At 34.7% G+C, this 16,175-nt stretch overlaps 2 protein-coding genes across 9 annotated transcripts; both read right to left on the bottom strand.

Moving 5' to 3' along the window:
- Positions 1 to 4,510: 4,510 nt before the first annotated feature.
- On the bottom strand, positions 4,511 to 10,473 carry LOC122822546 (alpha-2,8-sialyltransferase 8F-like). The gene is made up of 9 exons (XM_044101322.1): positions 10,105 to 10,473; positions 8,925 to 8,999; positions 8,770 to 8,832; positions 7,389 to 7,460; positions 7,198 to 7,272; positions 6,229 to 6,373; positions 5,499 to 5,611; positions 5,330 to 5,422; positions 4,511 to 5,251 (listed from the first exon to the last, which is right to left on the bottom strand). Exons 1-9 carry the CDS (start codon positions 10,188 to 10,190, stop codon positions 4,777 to 4,779), a joined length of 1,197 nt encoding a protein of 398 aa, XP_043957257.1. The 5' UTR covers positions 10,191 to 10,473; the 3' UTR covers positions 4,511 to 4,776.
- Positions 10,474 to 11,344: 871 nt separating this feature from the next.
- Positions 11,345 to 16,008, bottom strand: LOC122822544 (alpha-2,8-sialyltransferase 8F-like). 8 transcript variants are annotated; one of them, XM_044101318.1, is made up of 8 exons: positions 15,857 to 16,008; positions 15,097 to 15,172; positions 14,923 to 14,958; positions 14,712 to 14,786; positions 13,738 to 13,882; positions 12,825 to 12,937; positions 12,648 to 12,740; positions 11,345 to 12,568 (listed from the first exon to the last, which is right to left on the bottom strand). In XM_044101318.1, the coding sequence occupies exons 4-8, from the start codon at positions 14,768 to 14,770 to the stop codon at positions 12,097 to 12,099; spliced, it is 882 nt and encodes a 293-aa protein (XP_043957253.1). In that variant the 5' UTR covers positions 14,771 to 14,786; positions 14,923 to 14,958; positions 15,097 to 15,172; positions 15,857 to 16,008; the 3' UTR covers positions 11,345 to 12,096. The 8 variants fall into 8 exon arrangements, with proteins under 8 accessions (XP_043957253.1, XP_043957250.1, XP_043957254.1 ...); XM_044101315.1 differs by lacking the exons at positions 15,097 to 15,172; positions 15,857 to 16,008 and adding exons at positions 15,634 to 15,699; positions 15,769 to 15,851 and having other exon boundaries at positions 14,712 to 14,823; XM_044101319.1 differs by lacking the exons at positions 15,097 to 15,172; positions 15,857 to 16,008 and adding exons at positions 15,634 to 15,699; positions 15,769 to 15,851.
- Between the last annotated feature and the right edge of the window lie 167 nt (positions 16,009 to 16,175).

Below are 16,175 nucleotides of genomic sequence, written 5' to 3'. Positions count from 1 at the left end.
TATTTATTTTTGAGAGACTGTTCACCTCACCTCCTTTCTGAATGAGTTTCTCACTGTCCTTTGGAACAGTGTTTCCAAACTCTGTAGAGCCAATAGGAAATCACAAATAAATCATCTTTCTGCTTAAAGTGTGCTTCAAATGTCAATGATTGGGTATGCAAGTAACGTATTCAAGGGATTACTTTATTTCATACCAGAAAAATATTTAGAAAATTAATTTTTGTATCATTAAAATTTGTTTAGTGATACACAGACAAAAATAGATTACATCTATGAGGTCTATCTTATTTTACTCCTGCATGAAGTTTTGATATTAAGTTTTTGTTTGTTACAAAATATCAATATGATATGACTTTTATTTTGGCATTCTTTGTTTCTTTTTTGTGTTTAACTTACGGAGAATTTCCTAATTGATGTGCTGAGCAGAAACCAACTTGTCTTTCCTGCAATTTCACTGCAATTTATTTGTGCCCACTAATAAATGGTGCATTTTCTGGGCCAAAATTATGCTTTTTTAAAAATCTATATTTCTATCTTTTAAAGCAAAGGAAATATTTGCTTTTCAGTTAATTTCATTCACTCGCTAGAGTCTTGACAATCAGATTCCTTTCTGTGAAGTTAATGTCATGTTAATGGAGCATTGACTTAGAAAACAAAGTGATGCCAATTTAATTTGTGTCAGTCATGTCATGTTGTTTCGCACATCAATGGCAGATAAACTTCAACTTTTTACGAGAACATTAACATCCATAAGGCTTTAAATGACATTAGTGCTTTGCAAGGTCAAATTACTTTTTGATGTTAATAACTGAACTAGCTTCTTTTAACCTGTCAGGTTCAAACACCTATTAAAGACAAAATTGATTAAACACAGGAAAGACAAGAGAGATGGATTCTGAATACTCGCGAGGAGAACAGACAGAGATGTGCTTTCAGTTACAATCTCCTACCGCTCTGAAATCACATATACCTGCTCCTCTCTTTTTATTGCATTTAGGATCCCTATCACATTGGGCGCTACAACTCTCAAAGGGCGGGGAAAACAAATCTTCACATAGTTGCAGCGCTAATGACAATCACTATCTAGACATATGTTATCTACACACTAGATTCTTCGGTTCCAGGCACGGCGTTGAGCAGAACGAGTTGTATGTCTTCACGGTGACGGCTTTGTTGCTATCTAACAGGTCAAGGAGACGGAAACGGTTGTCGCTGCTTTCTCCCAGGAAGGCCTCAGGAAGGAATCAAAGTTATTCAACACACAGAAACATTCTTTATACTAAGATTAAAATGAAGTAAAAGCATATAAGTAAAAACATTATAAAGATATAATTATAAGGCTACATGAACAACAAATAATTGATAATACCAATAATACAATTTACCCAACATAACCATTAACGCATCAGAGTTTTCAATTTGGTTCAGCATCTCTTCTCATCAGTGACCTTACAACTAAGCTTGCTTAAGAATGTATGTCACAAAAAATAAAAATAGAAATGGAACTGACATTTTTGTTTCTCTGAAATGGTAAAAGCTCAAAGAAACTCGCCACCGGGAATGACTAAAGTGCTACAGCTGGATGTACAAAGAGGAGGTCACTGGCACAAAAGAGTCTAAGCTGGCATCTCGTGATGGCGGGATGTATTCTTTAAAAAATAAACACAGTCCTCTAATGAATGGCCTAATTGGCAGAATGCATTGACCGTATGCTCATTGTGTTTTCAGGCCAGCTCCATAATGTACTTTAAAAAAACAGGGTAATAAAAAGCAAAACTACCCAACTACCTTATTATGGACTATAAATGCATACTCCATGAGTTGTCTAGTCCACATAGTTATTGTGGAATAAAACATGAAGGAATTTTAGAAAAAATTTTTACAAATTATTATTCACTGTTGGTACAGATTTCTTTATTGTTGGACACAGTGTTGTACCTTAACCCTTGTGTTGTCTTACGGGTCAAAAGTGACTCATTACCATGTTCACCTGTAGAAAAAACACTCTAAACTATCTTTTTCCAACTTGAAATTTCTCCTAAATAGACCCCCGTCATTAGAAAAAGTGATACTTTGCTTTTATTTATATTTCCATGTGGGCTGTACACCACTAGGGTACAAGGCTTGTCTTATGGGTCATATATATATATATATATTTATATATATATATATATATTTATATATATATATATATATATATATATATATATATATATATATATATTCCTCAGAGATATTGCTAAAACAGAGCAAGGAGCCTCTACAGGTAGAAAAATTGTCATCTGCAAGGACTAAGTGTTGCAGTATTTCTTGTAAATAAATACCAATGTTTATGTGGTTCTTTCTTTTACAAAAAGAGACAGAGAAAACAGGGTAAAGTCAATACAATGTACAGTTGTTAAAACAATAATGTGTATTAAAAATACGTCATTCATTTTCTTTCTCCAAACTGGGCCAGAATGCTGCTTAAAAAAAAGAGTAGATATAATTGTATGACAAATTTTGTCTCTAACAATTAATTTATGTTTCAAAAAGCATCAGATGATGACTTCGAAGTTAAATAGCACATGACTTGAATTTGTCCTCACAGTTAATTATTACAGATCTATATGACCCACTATTTGTGACCACAGCAACATTTGTGTCCCTTAACCCTCTGCATTGCTCAGTTTTCTGAGTTTTATACTTTTACAGCCTATCTCTTGTTTGCTCATCTTTTTATTGCTCACACTTAACTACATTGTAAAATTAAGATTACAGGAAGGCCATCTTTCTAGGTAGACTGGCATTGGAGATGTTATTGAGGCGTTGTGTAAAAATTTGAGTATGGCCAATCTCACATGTATTTTCTAATCTAAAATTTACTAATTGTCTTGTATATTTCCCAACAGTACAACAGTAAATATATATTTTTGAGCATGCTATAACAAATAATCCCACCCGTGAGAAGCAGTGAAGCCACGGAATTACACGGCTTCACTGTAATTAAAACCACTGTAAGTCGTTTTAACGACTTACAGTGTAAATAAATGCGTTAAAAGTCGTTAAAACATGTTAAAGAAAAAAGCAAACGGAACTTTAGGCCATTTTCAATGGTGCTTAGACACTCACACCTGTAATAAAAAGAAAAGCAATCATAATTTTATTAGTTTTCTAACTTTAAAAGCATACTTTCTCCACAATTAATTTGAAAGATGCATTAGAGACAGATCCAAAAATCAAGAGTCAGATTCTCATGATTATTTGTATGAAATTGGACAATTACTGCAGCTACAACAATCATGCTGCTTTTATTTTAGAATTTTTTATGTATTTAATACTTTTTATGTAGTGGTAGCTACTGTATCATTATCTTTGAAGAACATATTTGCCTCTGGCACTATAAAACATGTGTCGAACTCAGTGCCTATCATAACTTTTCATGGCCACATAAACAGAAACTTCAAGATAACAGTTGTCAGCTTAAGTTTTCAAATAAAATGTGCTTTTATTGATATGTTACCAAATTACATAAATGTGAAAATCTGAGGAGTCCTCACTGAATGCAAAGAAAGTTCTAATATTAAAAAATGTAAAAAATAAAATAAAAATAAAAATAAAAAATAAAAAATTTGTTTTATCAATAAATTCTTTAGGGACATTTAAATTCTCGATGTGCCTCGAAATAAAATTAACTTTGACACTCTTACTGTAACGAAACCAGAAAAAAGAGAAATCCTACAACTGCTAAAATCTCACAGCCCTCCATTTTTGTTTACATTTTGTGTAGTAGTAAGTTTCGCTCATGTCTTCTTCAGAGGGTTTCGTGTCGCTCCCATTAGTGGTTTTCTTGGTGCAGCGCCACCAACGGGCGACTGGAGGGAACACGTTTTTCAAAGGGTTTGGTTCTTTCGACAGTGTGAAAGCGAACCAAACGATTCTACTGGACCATCATTTGTGAAAACTCTCCTAAATGTCTGCAGAGCATTTTCCCCTGATCCGTCCCCCCATTGACATTTTAAAGGTGACGAACCGATCATATACAACAAAATACAACCCAAAAACTTTGCATATATAATACATATAAAAAGCCATCCATATATTTAACTATAAGGTGTCTTTTGGGTAAGCTTAATGCTAAAGCTCCACTGTAAAACATCTGTACGTGGTTTAACTTGGAGTTGCAATTTAAGTCAACAAAGAAAATATTTTGGTTTTAACTCAAAATTAAATTTCATAAAGTTGATTTAACAAGAGACAAGTTTAAAATTATGTTTTAAGTTCATTAATCTTGATTTGCGAGTGTTAGCATATTGCTGCAATTTAAGCCAAATAATTATTTCAGAAGATGCAAGAAAAACTGCCCTCACCTAGTTAAAGTTAAAAGAAATACTTATTTAAATTTAGAATAATGTAAGTTCTTGTTTCAAATTGCATAAATACAATTTTTGAAACATCACAATGAATTCTGCTCAAAAGCATTTAGTGTGAACAGGACATGATCCTCAAGTTTTGCAAACTGTCAGTTGCATTAAAATAAAAATTTGCCTTAATAAAACGCAAGAGTCAGATCAATGTAACACACTTTCATTTTAGGACACAAAAACACGCTGCTAAGCGCTCTGGGAAATACTCCTTTCCTTTTCTTCTTTAGTTTTTTTAAGTGCTAACCTCACACACGTAAAATCTAAAACTTGCTAAGTATATTCGATTTATACAGTAGAAGATAACAGACAGAACTGAATGTGGTTCAAATGTCTTACAGTATACTGAGAATGTCGTTGCCAAATGTAACTACTAATCATCTGGTTCACACTCCCCAAGGTGCAGCTTCAGCACACCTTGGTTGTGCAAATGCAACAACAGCTTGAACTCATCAGACATGGAGTGGAAACCTTTCTTCACTTTTCCGTCATCATAATAATGGTGAGTCAGGTATTGGAAGCTGTGTGGGTGAACACCGAAAGGCCAGAATCCATACAGATCCACGTTATCACACAGCTCCAGCGCCAGACTGACCATCATAATGCCGGTGGTGAGACGTCTTGCCTTCAATCCTAGAGAGCCCCAAAAAAGAGCAAGACTTTGAAGGTACTTTGGGTTGATAAAGACAGACTGAATGGGGATCCTAAAGTCATCGATGGTGTAGGACGCCCGCAGAGAAGATGCGGTGTTAATACGATAGGAGAAGGCAGGAAGCAGCAGCATAGCTTTGCCATATTGGCACAGACTCTCTGCAAATGTACGTCTGTGTTCTAAAAGAGAGCCATACCTGCAATAATAGGACATCTGTGAGAAAAATTGCTTGATGAAGTATTGCCTAAGGGTAATGAATGATTGATTTGCTCACTTTTGTGTGAATATACTTGGGTTTGCAGTCACAGCATCTGTTTTCATGCCAACATCTTTCTCATATCCGTTTGACAAAGGAGGCAAGTTACACCTAAAACAGCAGAATCAACAGTTTCTGTCATAATTATTTTAATTTATTGCTTTTCTGTGCTTGAAAAGATTCTCACCTGATAACAAACTGAGCTGAATCGATCGTTTTTCCACAGCTGCTGTTTGTCAGAATCCCACCGTTTCCAACAACAGCACACGTCTTCCTTGTTTTATTTGAGAAAGGATGACCCTGCAGTTATTAATCCAACAATAAAATAAAAGTAAACCATTTGCAAGTTTCTCCTTCCCAGAAAGAAGGGTGAGATTATGAGCTACAGAAAATGTTTGATGACTCAAAAAGGGACAGCAGAGGCGATTGGAGGCTGCACTTGGTTTTGGAAAGATATTAAAGGTGTAGACAGGAAACATAAATGAGTAACTGGATGAAGGAAACACTATCATGCTGAGTCTTTCTCAGATCTTTCTCCTCGTGCTTTTTATACAAGTTTTGAGAAGAAAGACATGAAGTCCTGCTTTCAAACTGAAAATGTGTGCTCTCAAATTATGGCAGAAAAATTCCTCCATAGTATTTCAACTTCCCAAGATGTATTTGGTTTTTTAAAAAATATATTTTTAGATCAATTTAAAGTGAATGGGGGAATTTTCTGCAAATCATTAGGGCTTAAGTTTCACAGAAAAATGTGTGAAAATGTGAATCCACAAATACTGAATCAGGTTCAGTACAGATTCATGAACAAAAGTCATATTGAACACAAAAAACCCTGAAAATCTAGGTTATAAACCTGATAATGAAGAATAGGAAAGAAAGGATTATCTGTTGCTACTTTAACGTTTTAATTGACTTACTTGAAGAAATGTTTTAAACTGCTCTGCTTTAACTTCAAGGAATCTCATTCTTTCCCCATCATAAGGAAGTTTGGATCCAACTGGAGTGTTTGTCTGCGTTATGACTGCATTATCAAAACCGCTGCACATGAGGCTCAACCGGGTCCTGGGAAAACAAACAGCCTATGGTTTGTTTGCCATAACTGAAGATTTGTTACAGAAAGATTTTCTGATTAGTTAAAATATTGTCACGACATGGTGACAGTTTCAGCAAATATCAAAAACAAATTACAAAAAAGTAACATATTTCAGTTTTAAGCACCATTGCTTGGGACAAACATAACTCAAAGATAAACTCCAGATAAACCTCTGACTTCATTGACTGTAAACAAAAACTATTAATTTTTTCCTGCTTATGAATGATTAATTCAGGCAAGTTGTTGAAATGGGTTCTTACCAGATAATTAGGACTGTATCTAAGGTTCTCATTTATCAACTTTATTTGTTTTGTTCTTCAAATAAGAGGTTGACAGAGTATGTGCCGACACACTTAAAGAAAGTTATTTATTGGATTTTAAGGTAGTGACAGTTTGCCATATTGACTTTTTTACTTTGATTACCGTATTCCTTTGTTCCCTTTCCCTTTCACCTCATGAACTTTGGATTTTGCTCTGAGTTGTTTTTCCTTCTGGATCTTGGACTACATGTTGTTTTAATATTCTTCTGGAATAAAAATTGTATTCAATTTCCAGCCTGAGAGTTTCTAACACACCAAATTGCCGTTGGTTGCTTCAAGACAATTTGTTCCTCCTAGTTTGCCTTTGTTGCAGGTCTCGGGTGGAGGGACAGGCAACAGATGCAAATAACCTGTTTTAAATTAAAGGTGTGTCTTCCTCTATGACGTCTATATTTCAACATTGTTGTAGAAATTCTTTGTATTTAATGGAATATATCACAAACATGAAGAAGGTTTCATTAGAATATCATAACCTGAATTCAAAATGATTGTCTTCATTTTTCTTCCAAACTTGAGTGTAATTCTCCAACAATTTATTTATTTTCGCCCTGTGGAACATCAACACATGTAAATATGCATTAAGACTTATGAATCCTGATAAAATTTCACTTGATAATGCAGAAACAAGCACCAAAGAGCCGTAAAAGAACCTGCTCACTCTTACCTGCAGTCTTTACATGAATCAGAGGAAGCAGCAGCAGCATCTTCATTTTTAGGCTTTTGTTGACGTTCATTTCTGTCTTGGAAAAAAGTGGAAAGCACTTAATGACTGACATCTTCATTTGCGAGACTCAATCTCTGATAATTTGTTGGTTGTTAGTTGTTTACTGAAGTGCATCACTTATTTCTAGGAACACAATGGAAAGAAATTATAACATATTTTTCTAAAATGTTATGATAAGGAGGTAGTAGTGGACATTAAGGGGAAAAATAATTTCTGTTTTGACATAGTGATTTGACAGGCTTCTTTGAAGATTTATATCTTCTAAGAAGCTAACTGAGCTCAGTTAGCTGTGTGGCTAGCATATCTGCAGACCCCACACATCCTGGGTACAAAGTGCTTAGACTTCTACCTTCAGTAGATTTTTTATTTTTTTCAATAGAAATATATTTTACCTTATTTATTTCTATTTTAAATGTCTTCATTGAGAGCAATGCAAAACCAAGGTGAGCGACCAAGGCTGATTCTGAAAATAGGAAAAAAGTCTTGATGTCCTTGCTTGAAGTCCTGTCCTTTACATAAAAGCATAAATGTGAATCTTTTGCCATTAATCTGCCGCAATTACAATTTACAATACTTGTCATCAAAACTTTAGCTACGGTTTACAACAAAATATCCCTCCACAATACTATTAGAGTGACAACATAATTAATCAATTTGAATCTCTTATCCCTACACAATGAAAAAAGGACTTGACGTTTAATTTTGAGAGATGAACTAAGGATTTTGAGAAAGAAAGGTAAGGTACAGGCTATGCCTCAAGTGCCTGTTTAGCCAAAATATGAACAATTTAAAACACAAGTATGCCTGAGGCAAAAACAAAAATGGCCTTTGGAGTAACAAATTATGGTTAGTTTGTCATGCTGTAATTCTAAAAAGAAAAAAATTAAGTTGAGGAAAATGAAAGCTGCATTTATTGAATAAGTGCTACTGCAACGTCAAGAAATTGACCACCAGAAATAAGAATAGTTTTCTTGCCCATTTTGGATCAAATTGCAAAGAAGGACGCCTATAACTGAGAGTAGACAAGATGAACATGTCCATACAAAGTAAAGTGAGAGAGATGTCATGAAAGCATATTCCTAAAGGTATCAGGTTAGAGAAACAGAATATTTTTCTTTGCTATGAACCCCCTAATAAAACGTTGGTCCTCTTCTGGCCTCTCCTTGTACAAAAGTCTAGTTGCACCACTGTAAAAACTGAAAAGCATGTTGGAGATTTGACCAGTCCAGACTAATGACAGAGAAAAAGCTTTGAAACAACATTTTCTAGAAAGAAAAGAAAATGTAAAACTATTAAAACAAATTTTGATGGGATTTCTTACCGTAACCTTTGATTCTCTTTTCTCCAGGACTCAGAGCAAAGTTCTAGTATGTGATTTTTCTCCCTGTCGCACAAAGTAAACAACATAATTTTGGCCCTGATTGTAAAATGAACTAAGATGTCATGAAACAAAGACCTTTAACACTTTGTTCCCACCTGCATTCTTTACATGAGTCGGTGTTATTAAGTTGAGGAACTTGTGGTCGGAGTTTTAAGCTCCAATAACGCCAGCTGTAAATAAAAATGTAAAGTCTTCACCCTTTGATTTTTCTTTGAGGCAAAAGTGTGAAACCTTTTTATTTTTTATATCTGCAATTATCATAAAACGGTTTGGTGTAGGTGGTGAGGTAGAGGCCGTAGACACAGGTAAGTGGATGAAAAGACAATTTTAATAATAATTCCAGCTCCAAAAACAGTCCACAAAATTCTGGCGGCACTGCTGAGCGGAAGCCAGGGCTCACACCGGTAGCAAGATGCGTGGCAAACAAAACTGGCAGACAGAGATGACGCGACAATCAACGAGGATCCGACAAGGACACAGAGACACAGGTGACACTAAATACACATGAGGTAATCAGGGGACGAGACACACCTGGGAAATAATCAAAGGGAGACGGGACAACACGGAGACGTAGAAACACAGAAAACTCGAAATAAACACACAGAAAAACACGGAACATGACAGCAATAATTCGTTCATTCCTTCTTGCCAAAATGAAAATGTGCTTGTTTCATTAACATATTTAAAATGTAGTTTATGTGCAGGTAAAAACAAAAAACATTTATAATAAACTATAAAAATATTTTATGAGTTTGAATTTTAAAAAGAAAATCTTAACTTTGTTTTGGTCTGCGTGGGGGGGGAAAGCCTTTGCTGTTGGTGCCAGTTACCAACAGCAAAGCTTTCTAAGATGTTTTTATAAGTTAGCATTTTATCTTTAGTTTTTACTGTGAAAGAGCTGCAGGTTGTGCATAATTTTGTGACTCAATTGTAAAAAAATTAAAAAACGCTACCGCACAACGTTTGTATTGAAGAAAATGTTGACTAATCATAAGAAATAAAGCACTAGAATACATTTCCAGTTTCACTCTCTTTCATTGACAACAGAAAAAAAAGTTAAATAGTGTCAAATGCTTTTGCAGACCCTGCAGGAAAATGTTGTGCTTTTATTTTATTATTATTTTAGTTTAGCAAAAGACAGATATCTCAAAAATTAACAATTACTTCAGCAAAGCAACATCATGCCGCTCTTCTCTGGTAAGCTTTTGTCTTCATTATCACCAAACAAACTCAGACATTTTTAAATCTTATTTGCATCAATCGAGCAGAACTTACTTGTTGTCGAATGTATACCAGAAGAAAATGGTCATCAGGCTCCCCAAAATGAGAAGGTTCAAGTACAGTAAGAGCTGTCCCTTCATCTTTTCCTCCTCAGGCTAACCTCACTTACCACGTTTTGCTGTTTACAACCTTCAATCATTATCCACTGTTGTTAATTCCTGCAATCTGAGCCCACCTCATGCTCCGAGGATTGCTCTCTGAACCCACATCTCTACATGTTAAACATTGCTTTAACTACTTAAAACAATAAAACTGCTGCCACTCCCAGTGGCTGTTGGGACTGTTGCCACTCCCAAAAAAATAAAACAACATTTTTTGTAACTTATCAGCTTTGTAACATTGACATTCCATTTAATTGTATGTAACTTATTATCTTGTCGTAACTGAAATAAATTCAACATCCGAAGCGGGTGGGTTAATAACAGCCTGATATCAGGCAGAGCAGGGACCAACTGAAGCCATTCAATGGGGCTGATAACCACTGATAATCGCCATTCTATGGGATGATAACATCCGAAGCGGGTGCATAAATTAATGTGGCTATTGTTGAAATCATTAGTTTGGTTTCCCTTTCAAAAACAGTTTGTATGTCTCCAACATAAGATCCTTAGCCAAACCAAAACCTCCACTTAAACAAAAAACATCTTAATTAGTAATTGGTAAATCACAGAAGTTTTTTTTCCTATTTAAACTATTTAAACTTTTTGTGACAAAGTTCATTACTCTGCGCATAACACTTTGCTCATTCATGTGATTTTTTACAACTCAACTTCATTTTGCTTGTTCTATATCTGCTAGTAAGACCGTTTTTTTTGTTTGTTTGTTTGTTTTTTTGTTTTTTTTTAATCAGTTTCAATAATTAATTTCTGCTAAGAACATTAGAAAGCTCAATCTTCTCCCTTTGATCGGTCCAAACGTAAAGTTTTAAAGCTTTCACAGGTCCTATATCTTCTGCAAAAAATACATTTCTTAAAGAGAAAACAGATTTAAAAAAAAAACCCTGGTTTGTTCACTTGGTTGAGTTCTCTGCCAGCAAAATGTTTGATTGTTTATCTTTTTATTGTTTGAAGAAAAGACAAACCATCAAACAAAGAAAAGCAACCAACATTAACCCTCAGAACTAAAGAATAAACTACAAATAATTTTTAATATAAACACGCTCCATAAAAGGTCATTTTTGTACCTATCCTTACAGAAACACAGCATAGAAAAAAAATGAGGGATAATGTTTCAGTAGTGTTTTCATTATGTTTTTTATTAATTTATAGATGGCAAAATGTCAAATTCAATATTCAATTAACAAGGAAAATTTATTTACCTTTAAGCTAAATGCATCAACATCTGCAGATTCAACATTTATTATGATAGTGCACTTCCAGTTATCGGTTAACTAATGTGCATATTAGCTATATATTTTGCTTCAAACTAGATATTTAGTTTGTAAACAAAAAAACTAATCTTCAAATTAAATATTTAGCTTCCAACTAAATATTTAGTTTGTGGACTAGATAACCCATATTATTACCTTTAATTTTTGACTAACTTTGCAGTTTGTCACTAACTTAAGTTGGTGACAAACTGCAAAAGTGCAAAAATCAGTAAAATTTTAGATGTTATGTGGTGCATAGTGAGGATAACATTCTTTGGTTTGGCTTTTTTTTTCTTGGCTTTTTCTTGATAATAAGTAAAATAGACATCATTCTTTGCTGGACTTAATGAAGTGACCTGCATGCAGGTTCAGGAACTGAAAGCCCAAGGAACTTATCAAATGTACATCACCAATTTGGATGTTGCAAAGAAGTTGTGAGCTTCTGCATTGCATTCCCTGCTGTTGCTTCTGCCTGCTTGCTCTCACTTTTCTACTACCTTTCAGAGCTGAGAAAGTCTTCAGTCCCCTGCTGTGCAGAATATCATGTTCAAGAGTGGAAATACCCATCACTCCACGACGTGTAAACATTTTTCAAGCATCTACTGGTAAGTTGTCTATTAATCAGGTCCACATTTCCTCAGGTGCAGTTTCAGCACACCTAGGCTGTGCAACTCCAACAAAAAATTGAATTCATCTGACATAACGTGTATTTTGTTTCTAGCTTTCATGTCATCATAATAATGGTGAGTCAGGTTTTGGAAGCTTTCTGGGTGGAGACTGAAGGGCCAAAATCCAAACAGATCCACGTTGTCACACAGCTCCAGCGCTAGACTGACCATCATAAAACCCGAGCTGTGACATTTTTTCTTCAATCCGTGAGAGCCCCAAAACACTTCCAGACTCTCCAGGTACTTTGGGTTTATAATGGCAGACTGGATGGGCAACTCAAAGTCCTCAATGGTGTAGAAAACCCGGAAAGACAATGCTGTGTTTGCAGAATAGGAGAATGCAGGAAGCAACAGTTTGGCATTGCCATATTGGACCAGACTCTCCACAAACCTGCGTCGACGTCCTAAAAGTGAGCCATATCTGCAATATAAGACAGTTGTGAGTTACAATGTTAGAAAAACTGTAACTTAAGGTGATACAGTTTAAATTGTTTCCCCACCTTGTAGCTAAAATGCTAGGGTTTGCTGTTACAATGTTTGTTTTCACCCCAACATGTTCTTCATATCCATTTAGCAAAGGAGCCATGTTACACCTGATGAAGTAACATAAACAGTTTGATTTGATTTGGTTTTATTTTAATTTAAAAGATATGTCCTACACCTGACAATGTTTATACCTGATCACAAATTCAGCTGAATCAATCATTTTTCCACACTTGCTGTTTGCCAGGATTCCACCGTTTCCAACAACAGCACATGAATGCAATGTTTTATTAAAGACTGGATGCTTCTGCAATCATTATCAACAGGAAATTCAACAATATTTTACAATATAATATTTAATTCATCCTAGAATATTTGCCAAATCTTGAAGGAGAAACTTTGAGTTGTCTGCTAAGTATGCTTTTTTTTAATAGACCAGGTTTGGTCAAAAGTCAAACTATTGTTATTTTACCACCACACCTACAGATAAGCTAAGGTTTAAAATAAATGTTTGATTTCACTATCAAGTTTATTATAAATAAAAGTAGAGGTTGGTGATATGGTCAAGAAAAATCTATATTTTGTACATATAAAAATTAGACATATTACAATAACTACATAAATATATAGGTAAACTCCAATAGACCTGCAAAAACTAAGTCAAAATTTCTTTTAAACAACATTTTATTTCTTGAAACACTGGTTGATAAAACTTTTTTTTCAGTTTGTTAAAAGAAGATTTTAGAGAAGATTCAAGTGTCTGTTTTACAAATGATAACTTATCATGAGAATTTATATAATGATAAATTAATAGTAGCCATGGAATGTACTCCTGTGCACACTTTTAAATGTGCTGTAAAACAAATACCAGAAAATGAACACAGAGACAGCAGAGATTAATTAATTGTTGAAAAGTCAAATAATTTGTAAAAATGTTGAAAGATCATCTTTTCACAACTACATGTCAATACCAAGTATAAGTGTAACACAAAATGCTTTAGGTAAAAAAACATATACTGATAGAAAAATTATATCAAAGAAATAAAGTCAACCAGAAATCACATTCTTAAAGAGTCAGGCAGTAATTCTAAATAAAGCACTACATACTTTGACAAATGCTGCAAAATATTCTGAGTTGACTTTGACATTATGCTTCTTCTCTGCATCAAAGATGATCTTTGTTCTGGATGGAGTGTTTTTCTGGGTTATGATGGCATTCTCCAAACCATTGCACTTGAGGCTAAGCTCAGTCCTGGGAAATCACAAAATCATGTATTAGCACCCTCTCAGTAGTTAGCATAATGTAAATGTTTGTACAAAAAGGGTTAATCAACTGTCATATTTTTTATTTATGCAATGTTCAATTAGAAAAGATGTTAATTTTGTTAATAACATATTGTTGGGAGCATTCAAGAAGGCAGTAAACACAACTTTTGAGCAAGTGTGACATAGTGATACACAATCCAAAGACAACTTGATAAACCAAGTTGAGCAAAAATACATCATAATATCTGCACCAAATCTAAACTGCTCTGTCGTGCTCTGATAAAAATATAGCTGTGGATCTGGGTATCAAGATTGATGGCCAGCTGACCTTTAAAGATCATGTTGCCGCCAACCAACAGAGGATAGTAATGGATTTTTAGATAGATAAGATTGAGAGATAAGATCGGCTTCACATGTAAGTATTGGTCGATCACCGATCTCCCAAAATTAAGAAAATCAGGTCCAATTTATTGGTAAACTCCTAGGGTTACTGGATGTTTCAATTTTTCCTCGATGTATTTTCATGGTTATTTTCAATGTCTCATTAAGCAATATGGCTGCCTACTACAACTTTTTACCACAGTATCTCTGTCCCTTTTTAATTTGAACTTGAAACGTAATATGTGATAGTAATTAAATTAGCATTATTTTAAAAGGCCAACAGGATTAATATTATCATTAAAAAGTTGCTAAAGATGTAGTAAAAGTAACAAAAGACTTTCACAAATGGCATCTCTAAGTATAAGACATGTCTACATAGCAAACATTAGGCTAAATGTTTCATTCTAGTTTGAGGCTTTTAATAATAAACTTACCTGATTTCTTTGTGCTTTTCTTCGTTTTTAACCCAGGGTTGTGAATACTTCACCAGCATTTCATTAATTTTCTCCCTGTTCCACATCAATACATGCAGATACTCAGTAATGTCTAGGAATATGCCATAAGTGACTTGATTTGTTGGGCCAAAACAAAGACAATGACAACAAATTGAAGGCAAAAGTCAGGGATGGTGCAACTTAAACTCACCTGTCATCTTGACAAGAGCTAAAAGACTGCTCTTTGCTGCGAAACAAGAAAAAGAAGGTATTTTTTAAAGAACGGTAGATAGCTAGGTAGCAATTCCTTTACTTCTCATATAGGCCTTTTATTTTGCATATCTTTTATTTTTCCATAGTTTCGTGATAATTTTCCTACACATACCTTACATGCTGAGTGCAATACTCAATACTCAATGGAATAAAATTAGAGAAAGTGGGATGTCGTAAACAAATGAGTTCTAAAAGAAGACAAAGTCAATATTACAAATGTCTGGCAAGAGTGAGATCCAGAAATGGGGAACAGACTGGTTGCTACAACTACTAATAATATCAACAATTATTATGATAGTAAAATAAATCTCCCAAACTGTAGATTACTCTAAGCATTGATGTTAATTTATAGCATCAGAACGCATGGGTTCCAACCGACACTTTGAAATTTCTTCTGAAATTTCCTAGTTGAAACCTTGACATTGGTCCAGTTTTTATAGTTTATTAAACTTTTATAAATTACAACGGCTGCGGTGCACCACAACAAAGGGGGAAAGACTGCGATAAAATCGGATTCATTCTACAAACGCAGACCCGTTGCTATAGCGACGACAGACAACAGCTCCAGAAGCCCAAGCGCTGACCTATTTCCCACTTTCTTGATTTACAGATAGCAATAACAGATTAGCCTACTTTCAAAAACTGTTACCTGACTGCCTCTCATATTCCAGTAGCAAGACTGTGTAGGAAAACCGACCCTTACACCTAATAAAAGCTAAAAATAAATAAATAAATAACTCAACAAAGTATGTCCGCAATACTTAATAAATAAAGATAAACTTACTTATTGTGAAGTATATAGTGGATAAAAGTAGTCAGGAGGATACCCAAAAGGAGGGAAGGCAAACACCGTAAAAGCGGTCGTTTCATACCTCATCCTGCTTAGTACCCTCTATTATGGCCGGATCAACCTGTAAGATCAACAACTTTGTAGTTGATTTGTAAATTGTTGTTGATCTTAGAGTTGTGTTGATATAAATCTCACACACAGTGGTGTTCTGACTGACAAAGGGCCCACGCTTGCGCAACGTGAGTCGTATATAAATGAACCACACTACCAGCCAATCACAGACAGGCATTGCAAATACTACGTTCAATTTGATGAAAAACAGCCAATCACAACCAGCAAATTTGACATGTTCCGCTGTATTGCAACCAATCACAGTCCTCCTCTTCTTGAGCGGCAACAAA

The sequence above is a fragment of the Gambusia affinis genome, linkage group LG19 (assembly GCF_019740435.1).
Source record: "Gambusia affinis linkage group LG19, SWU_Gaff_1.0, whole genome shotgun sequence".
In the NCBI taxonomy this organism is placed as follows: domain Eukaryota; kingdom Metazoa; phylum Chordata; class Actinopteri; order Cyprinodontiformes; family Poeciliidae; genus Gambusia; species Gambusia affinis.
Note: the sequence above shows the minus strand (reverse complement) of the source record. Positions and strands in the feature narration are given on the sequence as shown.

Coding starts and splice junctions, on each gene's coding strand:
- LOC122822546 (XM_044101322.1), bottom strand. CDS start 10,190: ATGAAGGGACAGCTCTTACTGTACTTGAACCTTCTCATTTTGGGGAGC. Junction 9,000..10,104: donor TGGTATACATTCGACAACAA/GTAAGTTCTGCT, acceptor TTTTATTTACAG/CTGGCGTTATTGGAGCTTAA. Junction 7,461..8,769: donor AAAGAGAATCAAAGGTTACG/GTAAGAAATCCC, acceptor TTTCCAAGACAG/AAATGAACGTCAACAAAAGC.
- LOC122822544 (XM_044101313.1), bottom strand. CDS start 15,854: ATGAAACGACCGCTTTTACGGTGTTTGCCTTCCCTCCTTTTGGGTATC. Junction 14,787..14,922: donor AGCTCTTGTCAAGATGACAG/GTGAGTTTAAGT, acceptor GATGTGGAACAG/GGAGAAAATTAATGAAATGC. Junction 12,938..13,737: donor ATTTTGCAGCATTTGTCAAA/GTATGTAGTGCT, acceptor TAATGATTGCAG/AAGCATCCAGTCTTTAATAA.